This window comes from Macaca thibetana, chromosome 12, assembly GCF_024542745.1.
Source record: "Macaca thibetana thibetana isolate TM-01 chromosome 12, ASM2454274v1, whole genome shotgun sequence".
Classification (NCBI taxonomy): domain Eukaryota; kingdom Metazoa; phylum Chordata; class Mammalia; order Primates; family Cercopithecidae; genus Macaca; species Macaca thibetana.
The window spans coordinates 24,873,709-24,895,353 of NC_065589.1; the positions used below are offsets into that span (position 1 = coordinate 24,873,709).

General features: G+C 52.3%; 2 protein-coding genes and 1 long non-coding RNA gene across 16 annotated transcripts in view; 2 read left to right on the forward strand and 1 right to left on the reverse strand.

The window, feature by feature from the left end:
• TNS1 (tensin 1) overlaps positions 1 to 9,546 on the forward strand; it is a 206,767-nt gene extending 197,221 nt beyond the window's left edge. For all 13 annotated transcript variants that reach the window (XM_050751241.1, XM_050751242.1, XM_050751244.1 and 10 more), the window contains one exon: positions 4,736 to 9,546. In XM_050751241.1, coding sequence (XP_050607198.1) covers positions 4,736 to 4,880 — 145 coding nt within the window. In that variant the 3' untranslated portion in view covers positions 4,881 to 9,546. The remainder of the gene's footprint in view (positions 1 to 4,735) is intronic.
• The window catches only part of ARPC2 (actin related protein 2/3 complex subunit 2), an 870,481-nt gene that overhangs the window by 458,448 nt on the left and 390,388 nt on the right, over positions 1 to 21,645 (reverse strand). The window lies entirely within an intron of this gene.
• LOC126932458 (uncharacterized) overlaps positions 18,825 to 21,645 on the forward strand; it is a 58,928-nt gene continuing 56,107 nt past the window's right edge. For both annotated transcript variants that reach the window (XR_007718184.1, XR_007718185.1), the window contains exon 1: positions 18,825 to 19,465. This is a non-coding gene — a long non-coding RNA (uncharacterized LOC126932458). The remainder of the gene's footprint in view (positions 19,466 to 21,645) is intronic.

Consider the following 21,645-nt stretch of genomic DNA (forward strand, 5'->3'; position numbering starts at 1 on the left):
AAATATTTGTTGAGTGAAGAAATGAGAGAACAGAGGCTGGAAGAGCATGAGGATGCCTCAGTCCGAATGAATGGACTGACTAGTCTATCACATGGTCAGTGATGGCGGCTTAGGAGACGCCATGTGGGATGGTGGGGCTCAGCCCTGTCCAGGCTTCATAGGATCATCAGTGCTGCGAGTCCCTGCATCTCCCATGTCTCTGCTGGCCACGGCGGCAGGCTGGAACTTCGTGTTTGAAGGTGCTTGTGCTCACTCACCACAGGGCCCTGCGAGGGGAGAGGGTCAGGGACAGAAGGGAGCGGGGCCCCTAAGCCTGGAAATCCCTCTTTTCCTCCTTCAGGAGCTGGTTTTGAGTTGAACCTCCTGCTGAAGAGGCTTTGATGGGTGGGACAGAGGCCACAGGGAGAGGCTGAGCAGGGCAGTGGGCTAACAGGGAATCATGACAGGGACAAGGCGAGGCCAGCCAGGGATCTCAGGTGCAAAATTCAAGGAGATGTTAGCTCTTGGGATCTTGCAAGGGCTCCCTCCTGCCCTTAGGGGCTGAGGCTTCTTGCCTGGATCTATTCCTTGTGGCAGATGACAGGATTGGTCTATTGCGGGAGCCTGGGAGCCACAGCTGAAAGGAATATCAGGGGAGGGCAGGCTCGGTGCTCCCGTCAGGTGCAGTTGCTGGGTCTCCATCCTGGTAGACACCCACAGCCAGGGCTGGCATGCTCCCTCCCTCTGCCAGGATCACCCCCACCCCTTCTCAGGGTCCGAGCCAGCCAGGAAAGGCAGATGCTGGGGGCTGCCCTGTGGACCCCAGCTCCCCGCTCCACCTGGGCATTACCCCAGGCCTTTGGCCCTGTTGCTCCCGGCCCCTGAAACAAGGCTGGGGGAGCACAGCTGTAGGAAATGCAGGATTGTGTGTGTGTGTGTGGGGGGGGGGGTGCATATATGTTGTGTTTGTGTGTGTGGTGTTTGGTGTGTATATGTTGTGTATGTGTGTGGCCTGTGTATGTATGTATGCATGGTTTGTGTATGTGTGTGGTATATGTGTGTGTGGTGGTATGTGTGGTGTGTGCAGTGGTGTGTGTGTGGTGTGTGCAGTGGTGTGTGTGTGGTGTGTGCATGTGATGTGTGTGATGGTGTATATGTGTGTGGTGATATGTGTGTTGTGTGTGTGTGATGGTGTGTATGGATGTGAGGGTGTGTATGTGTGTGGTGGTTTGTGTGGTGGTATGTGGGTGGTGTGTATGTATGTGGTGGTGTGTATGTGTGGTGGTGTGTGTGTGGTGTGTGTAGTGTGTGTGATGGTGTGTATGTGTGTGGTAGTGTGTGTGGTGTTATGTGGGTGGTGTGTATGTGTGTGGTAGTGTGTGTGTGGTGTGTGTGTGTGGTGGTGTGATGGTGTGTATGTGTGTGGTGGTTTGTGTGGTGGTATGTGGGTGGTGTGTATGTATGTGGTGGTATGTGTGTGGTGGTGTGTGTGTGGTGTGTGTGATGGTGTATATGTGTGTGGTTGTGTGTGGTGTGTGTGGTGTTATGTGGGTGGTGTGTATGTGTGTGGTAGTGTGTGTGTGGTGTGTGTGGTGTTATGTGGGTGGTGTGTATGTGTGTGGTGGTATGTGTGTGGTGTGTGTGGTGGTGTGTATGTGGTGGTGTGTGTGTGGTGGTATGTGGGTGGTATGTATGTGATGTGTCAGTGTGGTGGTGTGTGTGGTGTGTGGTGTGTGTGATGGTGTGTATGTGTGTGGTGTGTGTGTGGTGGTGTGTGTGTGGTGGTGTGTGTGGTATATGTGTGGTAGGTGTGTGTGGTGTTATGTAGGTGGTGTGTATGTGTGTGGTGGTGTGTGTGTGATATGTGGGTGGTGTGTATGTATGTGGTGTGTGTATGTGGTGTGTGATGGTGTGATGAGTGTGGTGGTGTGTAGTGTGTGTGATGGTGTGTATGTGTGTGGTGGTGTGTATGTGGTGGTATGTGGGTGGTGTGTGTGTGGTGGTGTATGTGGTGTGTATGTGTGTGGTAGGTATGTGTGTAGTGGTGTGTGTGGTGTGTGTGCTGTGTGTGTGTGGTGGTATGTGTGTGATGGTGTGTATGATGGTTGTGCGTGTGATGGTGTGTATGTGTGTGGTGTGTATGTGTGTGGTGGTATGTGGGTGGTGTATGTGTGTGTGTGGTGGTGTGTGTGGTGTGTATGTGTGTGTTAAGTGTGTGTGTGGCGTGTGTGTGTGTGTGTGGTGTGTGTGTGTGTGTGTGTGTGTGTGTGTGGTGTGTGTGTGTGTGGGTGTGTGTATGTGTGTGTGTGGTGTGTGTGTGTGTGTGTGGTGTGTGTGTGTGTGTGTGTGTGTGTGTGTGTGTGTGTGTGTGTGTGGTGTGTGTGTGTGTGTGGTGTGTGTGTGTGTGTGATGTGGTGTGTGTGTGTGGTGGTGTGTGTGTGGTGTGTGTGATGGTGTGTGTATGTGTGTGGTGTGTGTGGGTGTGTATGTGTATGGTGGTATGTGGGTGGTATGTGTGTGGTAGGTGTGTGTGTGGTGTTGTGTATGTGTGTGTGTGTGTGTGGTGTGTGGTGTGTGTGGGATGTGTATGTGTATGGTGATATGTGGGTGGTATGTGTGTGGTAGGTGTGTGTGTGGTGGTATGTGTGGTGGTGTATGTGTGGTGGTGTGTGTGATGGTGTGTGTGTGTAGTGGTGTGTGTGGGGTGTGTATGTGTGTGGTGTGTGTGTGGTGGTATGTGGGTGGTATGTGTGTGGTAGGTGTGTGTGTGGTGGTATGTGTGTGGTGGTGGTGTGTGTGTGGTGTGTGTGTGTGTGTGTGTGTGGTGTGTGTGTGTGTGTGTGTGTGGTGGTGTGTGTGGTGTGTGTGTGTGTGTGTGTGTGTGGTGTGTGTGTGTGGTGTGTGTGTGGTGTGTGTGTGGTGTGTGGGTGGGTGGTATGTGTGTGGTAGGTGTGTGTGTGGTGGTGTGTGTGTGGTGTTGTGTATGATGGTGTGTGTGTATGTGGTGGTGTGTGTGGGTGTGTGTGTATGTGTGTGGTGTGTGGTGTGTGTGTGTGGTGTGTGTGTGTGTGTGTATGTGTGTGGTGGTGTGTGTGTGTGTGTGTGTGGTGTGTGTGTGTGTGTGTGGTGTGGTGGTGTGTGTGTGTGTGTGTGTGTGGTGTGTGTGTGGTGGTATGTGTGTGGTGGTATGTGGGTGGTGTGTATGTGTGTGGTGTGTATGTGTGTGGTAGGTGTGTGTGTGGTGGTGGATGTGTGGTGTATGTGTGCTGTGTGTGTGTGTGTGTGTGTGTGTGTGGTGTGTGTGTGTGTGTGTGTGTGTGTGTGTGTGTGGTGTGTGTGTGTGGTGGTGTGGGCGGTGTGTATGTGTGTGGTGGGGTGTGTGTGTGTTGGTGTGTGTGGTGTGTGGTGTGTGGTGTGTATGTGTGTGGTGTGTGTGTGCTGTGTGTGTGTGGTGGTATGTGGGCGGTGTGTATGTGTGTGGTGGTGTGTGTGTGTGTGGTGGTATGTGTGTGATGGTGTGTATGAGTGTGGTGGTATGTGGGCAGTGTGTATGAGTGTGGTGGTGTGTGTGTGTGGTGGTGTGTGTGTGATGGTGTGTATGAGTGTGGTGGTGTGTGTGTGTGGTGGTGTGTGTGTGATGGTGTGTATGAGTGTGGTGTGTGTGTGTGTGTGTGTGGTGTGTGTGTGTGTGGTGTGTATGAGTGTGGTGGTGTGTGTGTGTGTGTGGTGTGTGTGTGATGGTGTGTATGGTGTGGTGGTGTGTGTGGTGGTGTGTGTGTGTGTGTGTGTATGAGTGTGTGTGTGTGTGTGTGGTGGTGTGTGTGTGAGATGGTGTGTATGAGTGTGGTGGTGTGTGTGTGTGGTGGTGTGTGTGTGATGGTGTGTATGAGTGTGGTGGTGTGTGTGTGTGGTGGTGTGTGTGTGATGGTGTGTATGAGTGTGGTGGTGTGTATGGCACACAGCGAACAGCCGAATCCCCCTTTGCTGACTTTAGCTGCCATGGTCCTGCGGTAGGGAGAGGGGTTTCCATCGGAATCTCCAGCTGTCCTCATTTCCCCATCTCGCTCTAATTAGCAACATGCTGGCTGGGAGGGGGCCTGAGCTCACATTCTGTTCTCTGCCCTCATATTTTTAACTCTGTTTTGCAAAGAGAACACTGGGTCACTCCAGGCCTGCGGGTGGGGGTGGGGAATGGGTGTGGGGTCCACCTTCCCTTTTTATTTTCTGGCTTCCAAGGTTCTTGAGCCCAGGAAGAATCAGTGTGTGTGTGAAGGGGTGTGAACTACTTGACCTTTGTCTCCCTGACCTTGTGGTGTCTGAGGAGGCCCAGCTCTTTGCAGGCAGACAGCACTTTCCTGATTGGCATATGTGTTGTGTGTCAGAACAGTCAGTAGGGGTAGGGCTGGGATGGGCGGGGAGAGGCCTGTCTAGGAATGTTCCCATTTTATTTTGGTCTCCTCCCCACCCCTCACTATCCAGCTTTGTCAGTCCCCTGCAGCTTCCCTCGCACCCCTCCAAGGGGGATTTCTGCCCATCCTTAAACAAGGCGGGACACTGTTTCCAGGCCTTGGCTTGCAGTCAGGAGAGTGCACAGAGGATTCTCTTCTGTGCCTCTCCGAGTCCCTGATGCTGAGGCTTACTGGAGGGATGGGGGAGAAAGGCTGGCCTGAGACCAGCTTGCTTACCTGGGCTGCTGTCTACCTCCTGGGGTTCCATTTGCCCTCCCCTCATGCCCATTGCCCTCTCCTGCCTGCAGGCTCTTCGGCTTTGTGGCCCGGAAGCAGGGCAGCACCACGGACAACGCCTGCCACCTCTTTGCTGAACTTGACCCCAACCAGCCGGCCTCTGCCATCGTCAACTTCGTCTCCAAGGTCATGCTGAACGCCGGCCAAAAGAGATGAACCCTGCCTCTTGCCCAGGGCCAGTGCCTTGGGGAAGGGGCGCGTGGGGAGGGGACCCGTGAATCCTGACCACTCTTGAACCCAGAAGGAGGACTTTGGGCCAATTTCGGAGGAGAGAAGAAAGTGCAACGTGGGGAGAGGGAAGTGAATTGCAGAGGGGAGGGGGAAGAGAGAGAGAGAAAGAGGGAAAGCAAAAGATGGAGGAGAAGAACTTGGATTCCCCTGGGTAGATGGAAACTGCAAAAACCCAAAGCCTCCAAAACTAACCAGGTCCGCCTAATACCCCCTCCCTACCCCGAGAAGATGGATGTCCTCAAAAGAGAAGGAACAAACCTCCTTGGGAATCCACAATTTTGGTGGGGGGGGTGGATGGAAAAGCTCTGTCTCCTTAACTCAACTGCTTCGCAAGGGGAAATCAAGCTGGGAGAATCTTTTTCTGGCCACCTGTAGGGTAGATTGTCAAACCAAACAGAGCCACCGTGGGACATCAAGTGGCAGAACTTGTTCGCTTGAAAGTATCTCAGACCCAAGGCACCTCAGGCCTCTTTGCTGTGCCTTCACTATATTGTTGTGTGAGTGTGTGTCTGCACCCACATCCTCACACATTGATCTAGTTCAGCCTTTATCCACTCGAATTATAAACAGCTCGGCTTGTCCTTGTCCCATGTGTTTGTAGACACACATGCATATTGTCCAAAGATTAGGGTTGGCGGTGGCAGGCCAGCAGGGGAGGGACAAACAACCAAGCTGTGGGTGGCAGAGGCTCTCTCCTGGTGCCTGCACCTGCACTCTAGTGGCCCTGGGTGCCGCCAGACCCTTCTCCTCTGCAAAGACCCCAGCAGGAGTGGGAGGGTCTGCAATGGCATCACCCTGTCCCGCCTTGGCCAGAAGGCTGGAGCTTTGGTTTGAGGAGGTAGAAATATGTGTGTCCATACGAAGAGATCTGTGAGAACAGGCAGCTGTTGAGCTCAGAGTGTCTTCCCCAAGGCCTGTGGCTCAGCAGCAAGGAAGGCAATGTGCTCCTGCTGGGGCCCTGGACTCTGCCTTAGCTCCCACCTCTCAGCCCTGTTCCTGGGTTTCATGCCCCAGGACCAGCCTTATCTCAGACCTGCTTACCTGCATGATGCCTTTTCAGGGGCTGGGGATTGAGCCTTCCTGCTCTGCCCAGCCCTGTTCTATTCTGCAGGGTCCCTGTGTTGGAATTCACCCTGGGGAACCTGCTTCCTGCTCAGTGAGGCTCAGGGGAGAAACCTGGAGTCCTTATCCTCCCCTCTGTAAGTGTTTTAGGGTCTGGCTTTTGCAGGCACCCTCTGACCTCAGCAGAGCTCCTGGGGCTGCTACCTGTACACCGTATCGCCTACCTACAATGCCAAACCTCACTGTCACCCTTTCTGCCTTGGTTTCCCCAGCTGAGCCACACTGCCCATGCAGCAGAGGTCAGAAGGCTTGCACTTGGGCCAAAGGGCCTAAGGTCCACTGGACAGTTGGGAAGACACCTGACCACCATTTAAGGACTCTAAGCCAGAATGGAAAATTCACCAGGACTCCATTCTTAAGCCTATGGGGGTCCCCTAGAGAGAGGCATTGTACTGATATATAAATATTATATAATATATACATGAGACATACTGACAGAATCTGTAAGCTAATAAAATGTAAGAAAAGGTTAAAAAAAGAATAGGTAAATTGACAAGAAGTATTTATTGTTTTTCCATATTGCTTTATTGCCTTCCCTGGGTATAAACCAATTCCTATCCCTTTTTACATATGTAAGTAAAGCCTGAAATGTAGGGGGCCTTTGTTCTTGGAGCAGCCAGGGTCTCCTTGCCCTGGCCTTGGCCTTCCCTAGACTGTGTGGGGCTCAGTGTTGGGAGGGGTTGCATATGTTCCACCCTTTGGCCCCGTTACTTTTCAGCAAGCCAGGGGCCCAGCAGTCAGCCCCCAGGATGTGTGGGGAGCTGTCCCTGCCTCTGCAGGCCTGAGCAAGTGTGTGAGCATGCGGGGACATGGGTGTGTGTGGCACACATAGGGGTGTGTGTGCCTTTTGTATTTTTTCTCCTCCAAGGAGCTGTGTCAGTGTGGACTTTCTATTTCAGGGAGTTGGAAAGGAGGGTGTCTGCAGAAGGTGGAGAGCAGGGGCAGAGGCCCCACCGGCCACCCCCTGCTTACCAGAGTGAAACCTTGTGCCTGGTGATCGAAGTCCCTCCAAAGTGCTCTTCCTTCTGAGATATTCAAGCCAAATATCTGGGTTTCCCCCTCTCCTCATTCCCTAGCAAACCCCAGTTATCTCCCAAGATAGGAGATATTTCCCATCCCCTTCCTTTGTAAATATCTCATCTCCCACTGGACAGCCCAGGAGCCTCTTCCTGGCATGGATGTTCTGTCCACACTTGAGGCTGGGCGATGTATCAGACCCTTCAAGCAGCCTGGCTGGTGCCCGGGACTGAGTCTGGGGTCAGCTTTCATAGTCGCTTTCCTCTTCCTCACCACCCACCGCAGCCCACCTTGCATGCTTGACCAGCCCCTCCATTCCAGCCTGAGCTGTGTGTGCCCCTGCGGGAGGACCCATTGATGCCAGAAAGCTGGTAACTCCCTCCCAGCATCCCTGCGGAAGGAGTCAGTTTCTGAGAGTGTGGCCTTCCAAGGTGAATGATGAGGAAGGGTTTCCCAGTCCCCACAGTGGCCCCACCTCTGGGCCCTGCACCAGAGCCCTCCTGTGTCACAGGGAGCTGTGCAGCCATGCACACACCTACGCACACACACCACTCCACGCACACACCACTCCGCACTGCAGTATATTCTTGCCAAAGATTTCCTTTAAAAGAAAGCACTTTTACTAATTATTATTTTGTAAATGTTTATCCTCTTCTGTCTTCTCCCTCCCTCAATCTATTTTACTGTTGTTTATTGTTGAATCTGTGTGTCAGCCAGGAGAGCGCTGTCTGGCCTTGAACATGGGCTGGGATGGGAAAGGGTCTGGGAGAAGATGGGCAAGAAAGAGCCGGGGAGTCATGGCCATCGCAGCGACGCAGACCCCAGCAGGCTCAGTCCCGTGCTGCCGCCAGCTGTCCAGCTGGGTGTCTGGAGGGAAGAGGGTCATGTCCTTTCAGCTGGGGGAGGGGCCCAGTGAGCTCCATGTGGCTCTTTCCCAAGGGGAGCAAGAGGGAAGGATTGGGCGAGAAAACAATGGAGAGGGGACCAGAGAAGGAAAACAGGGAGGAAGTGAGCGGTTTGATCAGCCTGCTAGCATGGTATTCTGGCTCTCTTATTTAGCCAGGCACTTGAGTGACAGATACATCACATTCTAAGTTTGGGAAAGGCCTTTGAGCCACCTCATCTGAGCCTCTCCTCCAGTAGCTCTGAAAGCTGTGGACACCAATGGCCAGGATTCCTTCTCCCCTGGCTTTTGAGGCCCCCTGGGTCTTCCGAGACTGGCCAGGAGAGGGATGGAGGGGCCAGTGGTTGTGTGAGAGCAGGAGGGGCAGTCCTCCTGGACAAGCGTGATGCCCCTATAAAGGGCTCTCAGGAGGTTGGCAAGTAGGGGATTCTGCCTTGTTCTGATGAGCCTGCGCAGGGGCTCCAGGGGAACATGCTGTCCAGGGAACACAGAAGGGTGGTGAGTGTGATCAAATCTAGTCTCACGCCCACTTTTCAGTTTCACTCCCACTTTTGTCCATCACTCCTGCCTCCTGGATCTTCTCCCACTTTTTTTTTTTTTTTTCCAGTTTTAGGACCTGGGAAGATCATGTGAGTCAAGGGAGACACCCAATTCTACCCCCACACTCGGGGTCCTCCAAGAGGTTAGGGGGCGGAGTCCCACAGCAGCCCTTTACCCCAGGTCCAGGCCCTGGAATCCTGAGACTTGCGTTTCCTTGGCCAGTGGTAACACAGGACGTGTGTGTGCATGTGCAAGTGTGGATGTATGTATGTGCGTGTGTTTTGCTCATCTCTTTAGGGAACTTGGGGGTAGGGGTTGGAGGTGCTGGGCAATGGAACTTCAAGTTCAATGTTGCCCAGCAGTGAGGGGAATCGGGAGGTGAGGCCTGTAGGGCAACCAGTTGGTGGAGTCTCAGCGATGGCCCAGGTGAGGAGTGGGCCACCCAGAGGGGCAGGGTGGGGGCCTCGTCCCTCTTGGCCCTTCTGTCCTCAAATGTCCAAAATGTTGGAGGACCTCTGTTCATATCCCACGCCTGGGCTCTTGCCAGCAGTGGAGTTACTGTAGAGGGATGTCCCAAGCTTGTTTTCCAGTCAGTGTTAAGCCGTTTGCAACTCTCCTGTGTCTATGTTTGGTTTGTGCGTGTGTGTGAGAGCACATCAGTGTGTGCAGGCTGCGTTTCCCCATTTCTCTCCTCCCTTCAGACCCGTCATTCAGAACAAATGTAAGAAATCCCTTCCCACCACCCACCCTGCCTCCCAGGCCCTCTGCGAGAGAAACAAGATCACCCAGCATCCTCCCCCACCCCAGCTGTGTATTTATATAGATGGAAATATACTTATATTTTGTATCATCGTGCCTATAGCCGCTGCCACCGTGTATAAATCCTGGTGTATGCTCCTTATCCTGGACATGAATGTATTGTACACTGACGCGTCCCCACTCCTGTACAGCTGCTTTGTTTCTTTGCGATGCATTGTATGGCTTTATAAATGATAAAGTTGAAGAAAACTCTGTGCCGTTATCTATCTGTGTTGTTTGGACAGGGGTCTGCCACGTCTCTGGTGGGCAAAAAGGGGCCTCTCCAGAGATCCAGGTGGGCTTCAGCAATGCCTCTGGTGGACAGCTCAAATCCTCCCAGCGGCTTCCCCACCATCCGCATTGTGGTTCTGGTTCCATGCGTTTATTCATTCAGACTCTTTCAGCTGGAAGAGAAACTCAACTCAAACTTGTTTAAGAAAAAAATAAGTTTCTTGGCCCAAGTGACTGAGAAGTCTGGGCCTAGCTGCATTTAAGAGCTCAAATGGTAGAATCAGGAATTCATCCCCGTCACTTGGGTCTGAGTTGGCTTAACTTTCAGGCAAGCTGTATCTGAGTGGCAGTGCCCCCAGATACTCTGGGCTTCCATCCCACCAGCTCGATAGCCCTAGGAGAAGAGGGCTCTTTTCTCCCAATGTTCTCAGCAAGAAACTGGGACACGTGCTCATTGGCTGTGATCTGGATCTTGCCTGGCTCATATGATTAACTCGAAACCAATCACTCTATCCGGATCTGGGTCACACAACTGCCTCTGGAGCCTCCTGAAACTACGGGGACTGAGAATGGGGAAGTGGTTGATCCCGGAAGGGGTGAGGTCTGTCAGAGAGAGGGGGAACACGGGTTGTCAGGCAACATCTCTCAGGGCTGGTGCCCATCAAGTGGCAAATGTGTGGTTCATTCGTGTACCAGGCCCAGGGTTCCTGGGTGAATTCTTTGGAATTCAGAAAGTTTGGGAGTGGGACCTATTGAGGCACGCCTAGCACAGCACAGGAGTCTCTGGGAGATCCAAAATACTCAATGACATGGCGCAAGCTCTCCCCTGAGCTCACCGTGTGGCTGGAGGGGGGCTTGGACCAGCTTATTTGAGCAGGTTTGTGCTGAGCCCTCAGTGGCCCTCACGGTCCTCCTGTGGGCGGCCTTCTCAAGTTTTTGGGTCTTGGGATTCCTTTACATTCTTAAAATTACTCAGGACCCCAAAGGGCTTTTGTTTAGAATGATTATATCTTTTGATCTTTTACCATAGTATAAATTTTGATCTTTTACCATAGTATAAATTAAAACTGAGAACACTAAAAGTACTTAATTCACTTCCATAGCAATAAATTCTTCACATGTTAATATAGATAGCATTTTTGTGAAAAAAAATATTTTCTAAAACAAAAGCACTGGGTGAGAAGGGTGACTTTGCTTTGCATTATTATTATTATTTTTGAGACAGAGTCTTGCTCTGTTGCCCAGGCTGGACTGTAGTGGCACAATCATAGCTCGCGCTCGCTATGACTAGGGAACCTCCTAGGTTTAAGTGATCCTCCCACCTCAGCCCCCAAGGAGCTGGGACCACAGGTGTGTGCCACCATACCTGGCTAATTTTTTAATTTTTTTTTTGTACAAAAGAGGTTTCACTATGCTGCTCAGGCTGGTCTCGAACTCCTGGGCTCAAACAATCCTCTCTCCTTGGCCTCCCAAAGTGCTGGGATAACAGGCATGAGCCACCATGTGCTTTGCATTTTGTAAAGGCCTATTCGCGTCGGGCTTACCAGGAGACAGCCAGATTCTTATATCAGTTTCTGCATACAATCTGTTGCAATATCACCCATCATGGGCCTCTGGAAAACACTGTATACTTGTGGGAAAATGAGCAAAAAAGTCAAATAATGGCTTCATAGCATTATGAAAATGGTTTTGACCTCAGCACTCCCGAAAGGGTCTCAGGGACCCCTGGGGTCCCTGGATCATACTTTGAAACCTGTTGCTATGAGGGATACAAGACACAGGAAACTCAGACCCTGTCCTAGGTGGAGACTGAACATGTCTTGCGCCCTGCTATCTGTTAGATATCGTCATGCTGAGTCATCCCAACAACACCGTGAAGTAGGCACTGTTATACACAGAGACATACAAGGAAACCGATGCACTGAGAGGTCACACGGTTTCTAGCTGGAAGAGCTGGTACTCGGCATCACCACTGGTGAAGGCTGGCATTCAGCCAACACCTGCTAAGTGCCAGAGCCTGTGCTAAGCACTTGGGCATCATTTCTCACGCACGTGCACCTGAGAGGTAAGGGTTATCCTTGTCCTCATTTCACAGATGAAGAAACTGCAGTTCAAAGAGGTGAAGACACTTGCTCAAAATCACAGAGCCGGGGTAAGTGGCCCAGCCAGGCTACGAACCCGGGTGAGCTGACTTCTCAGCCAGGCTCTTCCTAGCTCTTGCCTCTTTCTCCGCTCTCAGGGCTGGCTTCTGAGGGGAGAGACACACTCTGATGAGCCATGGACAAGCGGGAAACCAAACTGATGTCACTGGTCAGATACGGGGTTACGGGCTAGGCTGTAGGCTGGCTTCCCAGGGAGTGGACCAGGGCTCCTGGGTGTGTGATGGGGGAGGTCAGGAGGTCGTCCCCTGACACTGTCCAGCTGCGGAGGGATGTAGGGACCTCGGGGGTTGGCCTGGTACAGGGGAGGAGTGTCTGATGAGAGAGACAAGCTATGGCCTGTGAGCCGAGCTGACGCAGCTGGCCTTTGAGGGGACTTAGCAGTGTGGTGGCTGTGCTCCTGGTACCTCAAGAAGGAAGTGGACGGGGCTGCAGCGGAGGGCTCTGGGTGAAGAAGGGCAGCTCTCCTGACACACATTATCACACAGAATACCCAAAGGACCTTGCATTTTCTTTCTTTCTTTTTTCTTTTTCTTTTCTTTTTTTTTCTTTGAGACAGAATCTCACTCCATCACCCAGGAGGCTGGAGCGCAGTGGTGCGATCTCAGCTCACTGCAACCTCCGCCTCCCAGGTTCAAGTGATTCTTTAGCTTCAGCCTCCTGAGTTGCTGGGATTACAGGCACACACCACCACTCCTGGCTAATTTTTGTATTTTTAGTAGAGATGAGGTTTCACCATATTGGCCAGGCTGGTCTCGAACTCGTGACCTCACGTGATCCGCCTGTCTCAGCCTCCCAAAGTCCTGGGATTACAGGTGTGATTAAAGGCACCCAGCCACCTTTGCATTTTCTATGCAGAGTGTGGCCCGTGTACCATTGGCATCAGTATCACCTGGTGCTTACAGGAAAGACAGGACCTTTGGCCTCACCCCACGCCTGCAGATAAGAATCTTCATGTTAGCCAGATCCCCAGAAAATCTGCGTGAGTGCTGAAGTTTGAGCTGCTTGCATGTGTATCTCTTGCTGGTACTAGGCCAGGCTGAGATGCTCAGCCCCGGGCTCTGCCTCAACCACCTGAAACATGAGGATCCAGTGTGGGTCTCCATGGGAGAGAAGCAGCCCTAGACCTCACCTTGGGTGCTTGCCTTATTGACAAGATTCTGGAATCTCTGCTGCCTGGGGCTGGCCGAGGCCAGTAGGGGCCAGTCCTGGTCCTGATGAGCAGGATAACTCTGGTTGCACAAGGCGTGCAGGGTGTGAAGAGAGTCCAGCCTTGGAAGAGGTAGGAACATCAGCGGGGGCAAGGAGGGGCAGAGGGATGGCGGCTATGAGGCTCTCTCTTGTCTCAAGCTCGGCGGGAAAGTGCTGAAGCCTGGGCCCCACCCCAGAGATTCTGAGTGGGTCAGGCTAAGGTCCAGCCTGGGCAGTGGGAATTTTAATCACTCTTGGGTAACTCTGTGCAACCCAGGCTGAAAGTCGCTAGGAGCCCTCTCCTCAGATTGGCTTCTTCTAGGGCAGGGGTGTGTGTAGGCCCATGGGCACCTGTGCTTGGACGGGTGGGGAGCTGAGGAGTGGAGGAAGGCACAGTGGGAAGAAGTCCCCTCTGGACTGGCTTAGATCCCTGCCTCGCTTTTTGGGGGTGGGAGGATACCATCCCCTCCCATCTGCAGTGGAGCCCACTGGTATTTTAAAAATTCCAGGCCTCAAATGTCCCTCCTCCTGCGTCCCGTGGGCGGTCTAAGAGGGGAGGAGCCATGGCCATATCTTCATGGGATTCACCCCCAGGGCCTGCGCAGCTGGGTGGGAGGGGACACCTGGAAGAGGCTTTGCAGGCTGCTTCATTTCAGCTCCACGGGCTTTACAATACCTTCTGGGGTGGGGGGCGGGGTGGTGAAATCAAAGTCTGCCTTCCTCTTTTAAGAAACTGGTTTTTCTGGAATTTTCCCTGTTAGTTGGTGAAAATGCCTATTTATTAGTGCTTAGCAATGTACAAGCAGTCAGAACATGGGAAGGATATGGCCCATTCTAAAAACACTGACAGTAGGTATAGGACTAAAGACACACCTTCCCCCCATACACACAGATGCACACACACAAGACATGCAGACACACACACACGCACAGAGACACACAGGCACCCGTGCATACACATGCCCGCACAGATGCACACACACAAGACATGCAGACACACACACACGCACAGAGACACACAGGCACCCGTGCATACACATGCCCGCACAGATGCACACAGGCACACAGATGCACACACACAAGACATGCAGACACACACACACGCACAGAGACACACAGGCACCCGTGCATACACATGCCCGCACAGATGCACACAGGCACACAGATGCACACACACAAGACACGCAGACACACACATGCACACACAGAGACACAGACACACATGCGCACACAGAGACACAAACACACACGTGCATACGCATGCACACACAGTTGCACACACATAGACACACAGATGCACACATGAACACATATGCATCCACACAGATGCACACACACAGAAGCACACATGCATACAGACACACAGATGCACACACATACAACATGCAGACACACACATGCACACACAGAGACATGCAGACACATACATACACAGGCACACACACAGACACACAGATGCATACACACATGAACACATGCACACAAACACACAGATACACACACACAAGACACGCAGACACACACGGACACACAGAGACACGCAGACACACATATACACATGCACACACAGATGCACACACATGAACACACATGCACAGAGACACACAGATGCACACACACAAGATGTGCAGACATACAGGCCCACACGTACACACACAGACACATGTACACAAGAGACCTAGTCCCTCGGAATATGCTGCGTCTCCACACAGGCATCTCCTTTCCTACCGCCTTCTCTCCAAGCATTCTGGTGTTCAGCTAACTGATGAGTCAGTCCCAGGGATCATGGGGTCATCAGTGGGGCAGGGAGCTTCTCCCACAGTGAGCTGACCCCTGCTGCACTGGTTGGCAGAAGGGCAGGATCAAAGGAGGGGAGAGAATGTCTCCATGAGCTCTGCAGATCAGATCAGCTGCGGGGGGGTGCCTGGCACACACTGGATGTGGATGTGGGCAAGCTGGGGTGTGGTGGGAAAGGGTCAGGGCCCCAAGGAGCACCCGAAGGAGCTGAGAGCTCGACCTGGAGAAGAAGAGCTTCAGGGATCAGGGAGGATGAGATGGGATGCTGGCCTCCGATGTTTGATGGCCCCCTCGCTGGAAGAGTCACCATTCTCTGGGCTCCACATGTAACAGATGAGGGCCACAGGGAGGCCAGAGGTGGGAGGAGATGCTTGAAATGGAAAGGGGTGCTTTGGGAGGGGTGAGCTCCTGTACCTGGAAATGTTGGGCCCAGAGACTGCAAAAGGCCCTTTCGAGGCTCTGTCCTGGGTATGGCTGCTGGCACATGCCAGGAGACCGCCTCATCCAGATGGAGCCAAGAGGATAGGTATGGCTGGGCCCAAGTTTCCTTATCTGTCATATGGGGTCACACCTATCCTGGAGGGCTGCATGACCACACAGCACCTAGCATGGTGCTCGGCTTACTGCTGGCCCTGCGGGACACTGAGAAACATGTGCTTCCTTTCCTTTTCTGGTGCCTCTTGCCTTCTCCGCCATTTCCTTAGGCCTCTGGGGACACTTGGCAGCAGAAAAGGCTGGAGCAGAAAGCCTCTCACACGATATCGATCTGGCCGGCTCTGGACTCCAGACTACGGCGTGTGGGATGCTGGTACAACCGCCTCCATGGCTCCAGGTTTTATGGGGTTTGAAAGATCATCTCTGGCCATCGAGACAGGATGTCCATCTTCTGGGCCCCTCCTCTTAACCTCTGCTCCATTTCCTGACTCCCAGATCAGTCCTGAGAAACCCCCATCCCAGGTCTGGCCCTGGGAAACCAAGGGGTGCCTGGAAGGTTGTCATCTCCCCGCCCCGGCCCTCCCTCAGCCCCTCTTGCATTTGCAGAATCTGATCTGGCCGAACCATTACCTCTCCCTCCCTCAGGGGACTCTGGCTGGTGTAGGGTATTAGGAGCCAAGGCCACTGGGGCATGGGCAGGGGTCCTCGAGGACAGCAAGAGACCACCAGGAGAGATGGAGCTTTAGCACTCTGGAGACAGCAGGCCCAGCTTGGGGTAAGTCAATCAACCAATCAATGAACTGATTTGAAAGATACATACTGAGCACCTACTGTGTACAGGCACTGTACTTGGCCCTGAGCACTAACAATGTGCTTGTTTGTCTCACGGCACTCCGGGTCTCATGGGATCAGGAAAAACTTATAAAGAATCAGCAAATATATAATCACAGTGTGATCGTGCACGGGAGCAAGGGTGCTTTACGGAGCAAGAGTTTCTAAATGGATCTGGCTGGTCTGGGGAGAGCAGAGAAGGCGTCCCTTAGGAAGTGACATGTGCAGAATGTCAGAATCCAAAGGGTGAACAGGAGTTGGTCAGGCAAAGAGGGAAGAAAGGGTGTTTCAGGCAGAGGGAACAGCACATGCCAAGGCCCGGGGCAGGAGAGTCTTCGTGCCTCTGAACCCCACGTACACTCCCTTGATAGCACATTTCACAGTGGTAATTTGGCATGAATTTGAAGGCAGGACAGACTCACGGTTGAATGCACAGGCTATGGTGTCAGACTACACAAGTTCAAATTCTGGCTCCATGCCCACTAGCTGTGTGACCCTGGGCAAGTTGCTTGACCTTGCTGTGCTTCTGTTTCCACATCTGTAAAATGTGGGGTGATCATAGTAACACCTAACTCAGAGGATTGTAGGAGTTGATAATTTATATATGTAAAAACAGCTCAGACAGCACTTGGCAGGTAGTAAGTGCTCAATAAATGTTAGCTATGCTTATTTATTTATGTGAACTTATTTTTTTCTTTCTCCCTCACTAGACCGTAAAGTCTGCAAGAGCAAGGCTCCGGGTGTGTATGTGCGAAGTCCCAGCACAGTGTCTGGACTGTGAAAGGCCCTCGATCAATGTTTGTGGAGGCAGTGAGATGACTGCAAGGTCAGAGTGGGCAAAAGGAGCCGGGGGAGGGGAAGGGGGCTAGAGAGGCTGGGTGAGCTAGGCAGGGCTTTGTAGGCCACAGGAAGGGTTTGGTGTTTGTAGTTAGAGCAGTGGGAGTGTTCGAAGATTCCGAATCGAGGGGGCAGGGGATCTGGTTGGTATTTTGTAAAGATGACTGGGCTGTCAGTTTCAACATCAGTTGAACCCCAAGTATATGTCAATGTTATATTAGGTGCTTTATTCAATGCTATTTCATTCATTTTGCACAATGATTGTGGGAAATAGGTAGGCAGCTAAGGAAATGAAAGCTTAGAAGGATTAAGTAGTTTGCCCCAAATCTCATAGCTGGAAAGTGCTATAGAAATGGACTGAAGATCTCTCGTTTTTGTTTATTATAGAGACAGGGTCTTGCTCCATTGCCCAGGCTGGAGTGCAGTGGTGCAATCATAGCTCACTGCAGCTCTGTCCTCCTGGGCTCAAGAAATCCTCCCACCTCAGTCCCCTGAATAGCTGGGACTATAGGTGTGTGTCGCCATGCCCAGCTAATTTTTTCTTTTCTTTTCTTTTCTTTTTTTTTTTAAGCGGAGACTAGGTCTTGCTAGGTTGCCCAGGCTGGCCTTGAACTCCCAAGCTCAAGTGATCCTGCTGCCTCAGCCTCCCAAAATGTTGAGATTATAGACGTGAGCCACTGCACCTGCCCTGAAGATCTCTTTAGCTCTATCAGTTAGCATATTAGTTCAGCTTCTATAACAAAGGCTTTGAATTACCAAACACTTAAATGTGGCCGTTTATTTTTGTCTTACTTGTATTATAGCTCTCCCCTGTGAAATTGTTCAGGACCCCAGGGTCCTTCAATTTGATCGCCCTGCCATCCTCAATATGTGGTCCATGATGGTTGCTCCAGCTCCTGCCATTACAACTGCATTCTAGTCAGTGAAAAGCAGGAAAAGAGGAAGGGGAGGGCGTGCCCTTCTCTTTAAGGATGTGGTACATTTATATTATATACATTGTTTCTGCTCAGATCACAATAGCCAAAGCTGTCACAAGGCCTCAACTAGCTGCTGGGAAATGTAACTTTTATACTGTGCAGCCATGAGTACAGCCATACTTCTGGGGATGTATTAGTAAAGGAGGAGAGGAGAGTGGGTATTGGGAACAACTGGAAATTTCTGATTCATACTCCAACATGTGCTGGAGGGAAGGATTTAAGAGTTATATTAGATACCATATGGGGAGGGGGTAGGTGCACAGCTTGAGTCCCCCTCTTTCATGGGAAGAGGGGGGTATGTATAGGGATGGCTGCCAGGGGCCATGTCAGTGTATTGGGATATCTTGATGACCACTTCCTCCAGTCATACAGCAGACTGGTCCAGGGAAGAGTACGTGACTCAAGTTGGGTCAGTTCAAATGCCCCCCTGGACTGGAGAAAGAGAATGGGAAAGGGTCTGGGGTTGGGGTGGGTGGCTGCATGGAGTTCTCAACATTATCTCCAGGGAGGTGACTGCCTCTCTGCATGCTCTGTCCTTGTGCTTACTCCTCTGCAAGGCCAATCTGTCCATTCCCCTGTATCTTGGGCACAGAGGACAAGGCCTGGGGCTCCAGGCCAGAGCTTCCTATGCTCCATGTGTGGAGTCCAGAGACTACAGAGAGAGCAGCTTAACTCACATGGCCACCCAGATTAGACGGTGGACATCTCGGGGTGACCCCTGAGGACAACGGACTGGATGACCAAGCGGGCCTGTCTCCAGGCCTTGGCGCTATCTAAGTTCCAAGTATTAGATACAACCTAAAGTTTCTTGCTAGTGCAGTAGCGAGGGTTGTGTGATGTACAAAATAAATAGAGACATAGGAAAATTGCTGTGCATTTGCAGGCTGTGAGTCATCCTGACACAGAGGCATTGTAGACAGCGGAGGGTCGTGGGTGGAAGCAGGGGAACACTGCTATGTAAGGAGAAGGGAAGAAGAGGAGGAGAGGGTCCTGTGAAGAAGACAGAGGTCTCAGAGAGGAAGGAGGAGGACCTAGGAGGGGTGCTGTTTTGATGGGGAAAGGAGCTGAGAGTTTCTAGAAGGAAAGAATGGCTGGTCAACAGTCCAGCCACCACCTTAGGATCAAACTGAGTGAGCCCCAGAGGAAGGTCACTGAATTTGACCACAAAGGAATCATCCTTGTCCTTTCCTTTGAGAAAAGAGCAACAGCATCACCAGGAGGCAGGAGGCCAAGGAAGTGGCTTAGCACAGTGTCAGGCTCATGAAAGTCTCACGATATTTGTAGAGCTGGTGAACTGCTGAGTGAATAGGAAGTAGAGACACAGCAAGTATAGACAGCTCTGAAGACCTTGACCCCCACCCACCCCAATCAACGTGTTTTCCTGGGCTTTACTCTTTGCTTCCGTTAGTCACTTTTGCCAAGGTTTCTCCTCCATAGACGTCAGGATGGGGAGGACAGAGGGCAGGAAGGAAGGCGATTTGTCCCTGAAAGCTGAAGCCCCCTCCAGGGGCAGCCTTTTGGACAGAGCTTGATACCTAACCTGGATCATTCCTGCTGCAGTATCAGCAGGTGTCAGCCGGAGAAGGAGAAGCTTCTGTGAATGACAGTCCTTCAGATGACTAAAACCAGCTGAACTCTATCCCAAGCGGAGATAAGAGAGGTGGAGATCAGGTGAGAGCCGCAGCCGGGTGGAATTCAGGGCAGCGTCAGCGTTGTGTGTGTGCCTGGTGCTGGGTTACAGCCGTCTCACCGCGCTTCCTCTTCTCAGATTCCGGCTCCAGGATCTCACCCTCCCCAGCCTCTAATAACCCCAAATCCTGGACTGGTGTTTGGGAGACTGTGACTGGGCCAGGTAAACAGGGCAGGCCTGGAGCCGCAGCCGACACTGGCGGGAGGGAGACGGGTCCTCCTCTGGATGGGTGTTTGGGACCGGCAGGAAGGGCAGGCGGGGGAGGCTGAATTCAAGGTTTCCCCCTTGGGGTCTCCTCTCTCCTGTTTCCACTCTTCCCCTGTCTCCCTTTTCAGCGCCTCCTCCCCTCCAGCCCCTCCTGTCTGCATCTGCCCTCTTCCTTCCCTCCTCTCTGTCCCTCCGTGTCCCATCTCATCTGCCTTCTGTCTCCCAGGCAGCCTCCCCCCAGGCCCCACGCCGCTGAGGCACCGGTAAGCAGGGTTTTGGCTGGAGCTGCTGCCAGTGGTTCTCAGGGGAGGATGGAGACCTCCCTTTTCAAGAACTTCTGAAAACAAGAGGGGCCTACACTTGGGCTGGGGAGAGCTAAGGGAGGAGGACTTTGGGATGTCCAGACGGGCAGGGATTCTGGGACCCTTTGGTTTTCTTCTCCTCCGCCAGTTAAGGCAGAGCTGTTACGGGCTAGGGCTCCCTCTAGTGGCCAGCTTGGGAACTGCAGTCACTCGTTGGCCTTCCTGGAAGCGGTCACAGTGGGCAGCAGGCTGAACCAACTGTCCAAGGGCCTGAGAGGCACAATTAATAGACAGCTGGAAGCCGAGAGTCTTCAGGCACTTAGAGGCAGGCTGATTATTAAAAGCTTCAGTAGAGCGGTCAGGACGGAGACCCACAGTCTCTGTTCCCATTATCAATCAATCCCTCGTGGCGGATTGGACCTGGCCCAGATTTCCTCAATGACCACCACGCAGGCAGTCAGCAGTGGCAGAAGCCAGAGAGCCTATGGCTCCAGGGTGTGGCTCAGCAGAAGGGGCTCTGGTCACAATGGGTCCTAGGCAAGATCCTTCCCCTCTCAAAACCCCCATTTCCTGTTCTTTGGGCCTTTGGGACCTGGGTGTCTCTGGGCTGCCCTCTCACAGCCCTGCATGGCCCATGCCCTGGTGCTTGCTCCCTGAGTCTGCAAGGCCAACCTGTCCATTCCCCTGCAGCCGGCCTGCTGCTTGGCAGGGCAGGTGAGTTCCTCTCCTATGGCAGACAGTGCAGTGTTCAGCTCCACTGGACCTTTTGGGTGATTTGACCTCTGGAAGTTCTATTCCACTCACCCTTGCTCCTCCCCTTCCATGTGACCACATTCCTGGAGGTTCCAGCACCTGTGGAGATGGAAACAGCTGCTCCCAATCCTCCGGGATCTGGGTCAGAGGACGTGAAATGCAGGCATCTTTATTTCCCAGACTCAGTTATTAGACTTCCCTCTTTTTCAAAGTCAATGGCCCCCAAAAAAAGAGTGGGCATGAACGTCAACCTTTCTCCAAGGACACCCAGGCTTTGATTTCCCTGAACTACCCCAAGTCTCTATGAACGTGGAACTGAATCTGACTGATTGAAAGTAAAATTAAAAGGTAAATAGGCCTCTTTTCCCTAAAAGGAGCGGTGGTGGGTGCTTCTGCAGAGGTAGGATCAAAGCACTGAGAAGCCTATTAGAAAACATGGACGGTAAAACACTCTCCTTTACCTGCATGCAGAACATTGGGGCAGAGTGCCCAGGCAGAGCAGGATTTGCCTTCACGTCCATCCAATATGGGCCCAAGTGTCAGCTTTACTAGTTCCCCACTTACGTGATCCCGGACAGATTATTTGACTTCGTGGTGCCTCAGTTTCTTCGTCTATAAAATGGACCAGTAATAACTAGCTGACAAAGTTACGTGGATATTCACGATTCTGTGTGTAGAATGCCGAGCCCAGTGCTCATGTGAAATGGTGGGAGGGAAGCAACATTTACTGGCTGTCTATGATAGCGTTGGGCCCTGCGTGAGATGCACAGGATGTCACTTACAAAAAACTCAAAAGGGTGGCCGTGATCACTCCCATTTCACAGATTACAAAACCAAGCCTCACAGAAGGTAAGTAACAACTCTGTTAATAAGTGCTGCATAAGGATTCAAACCCATCT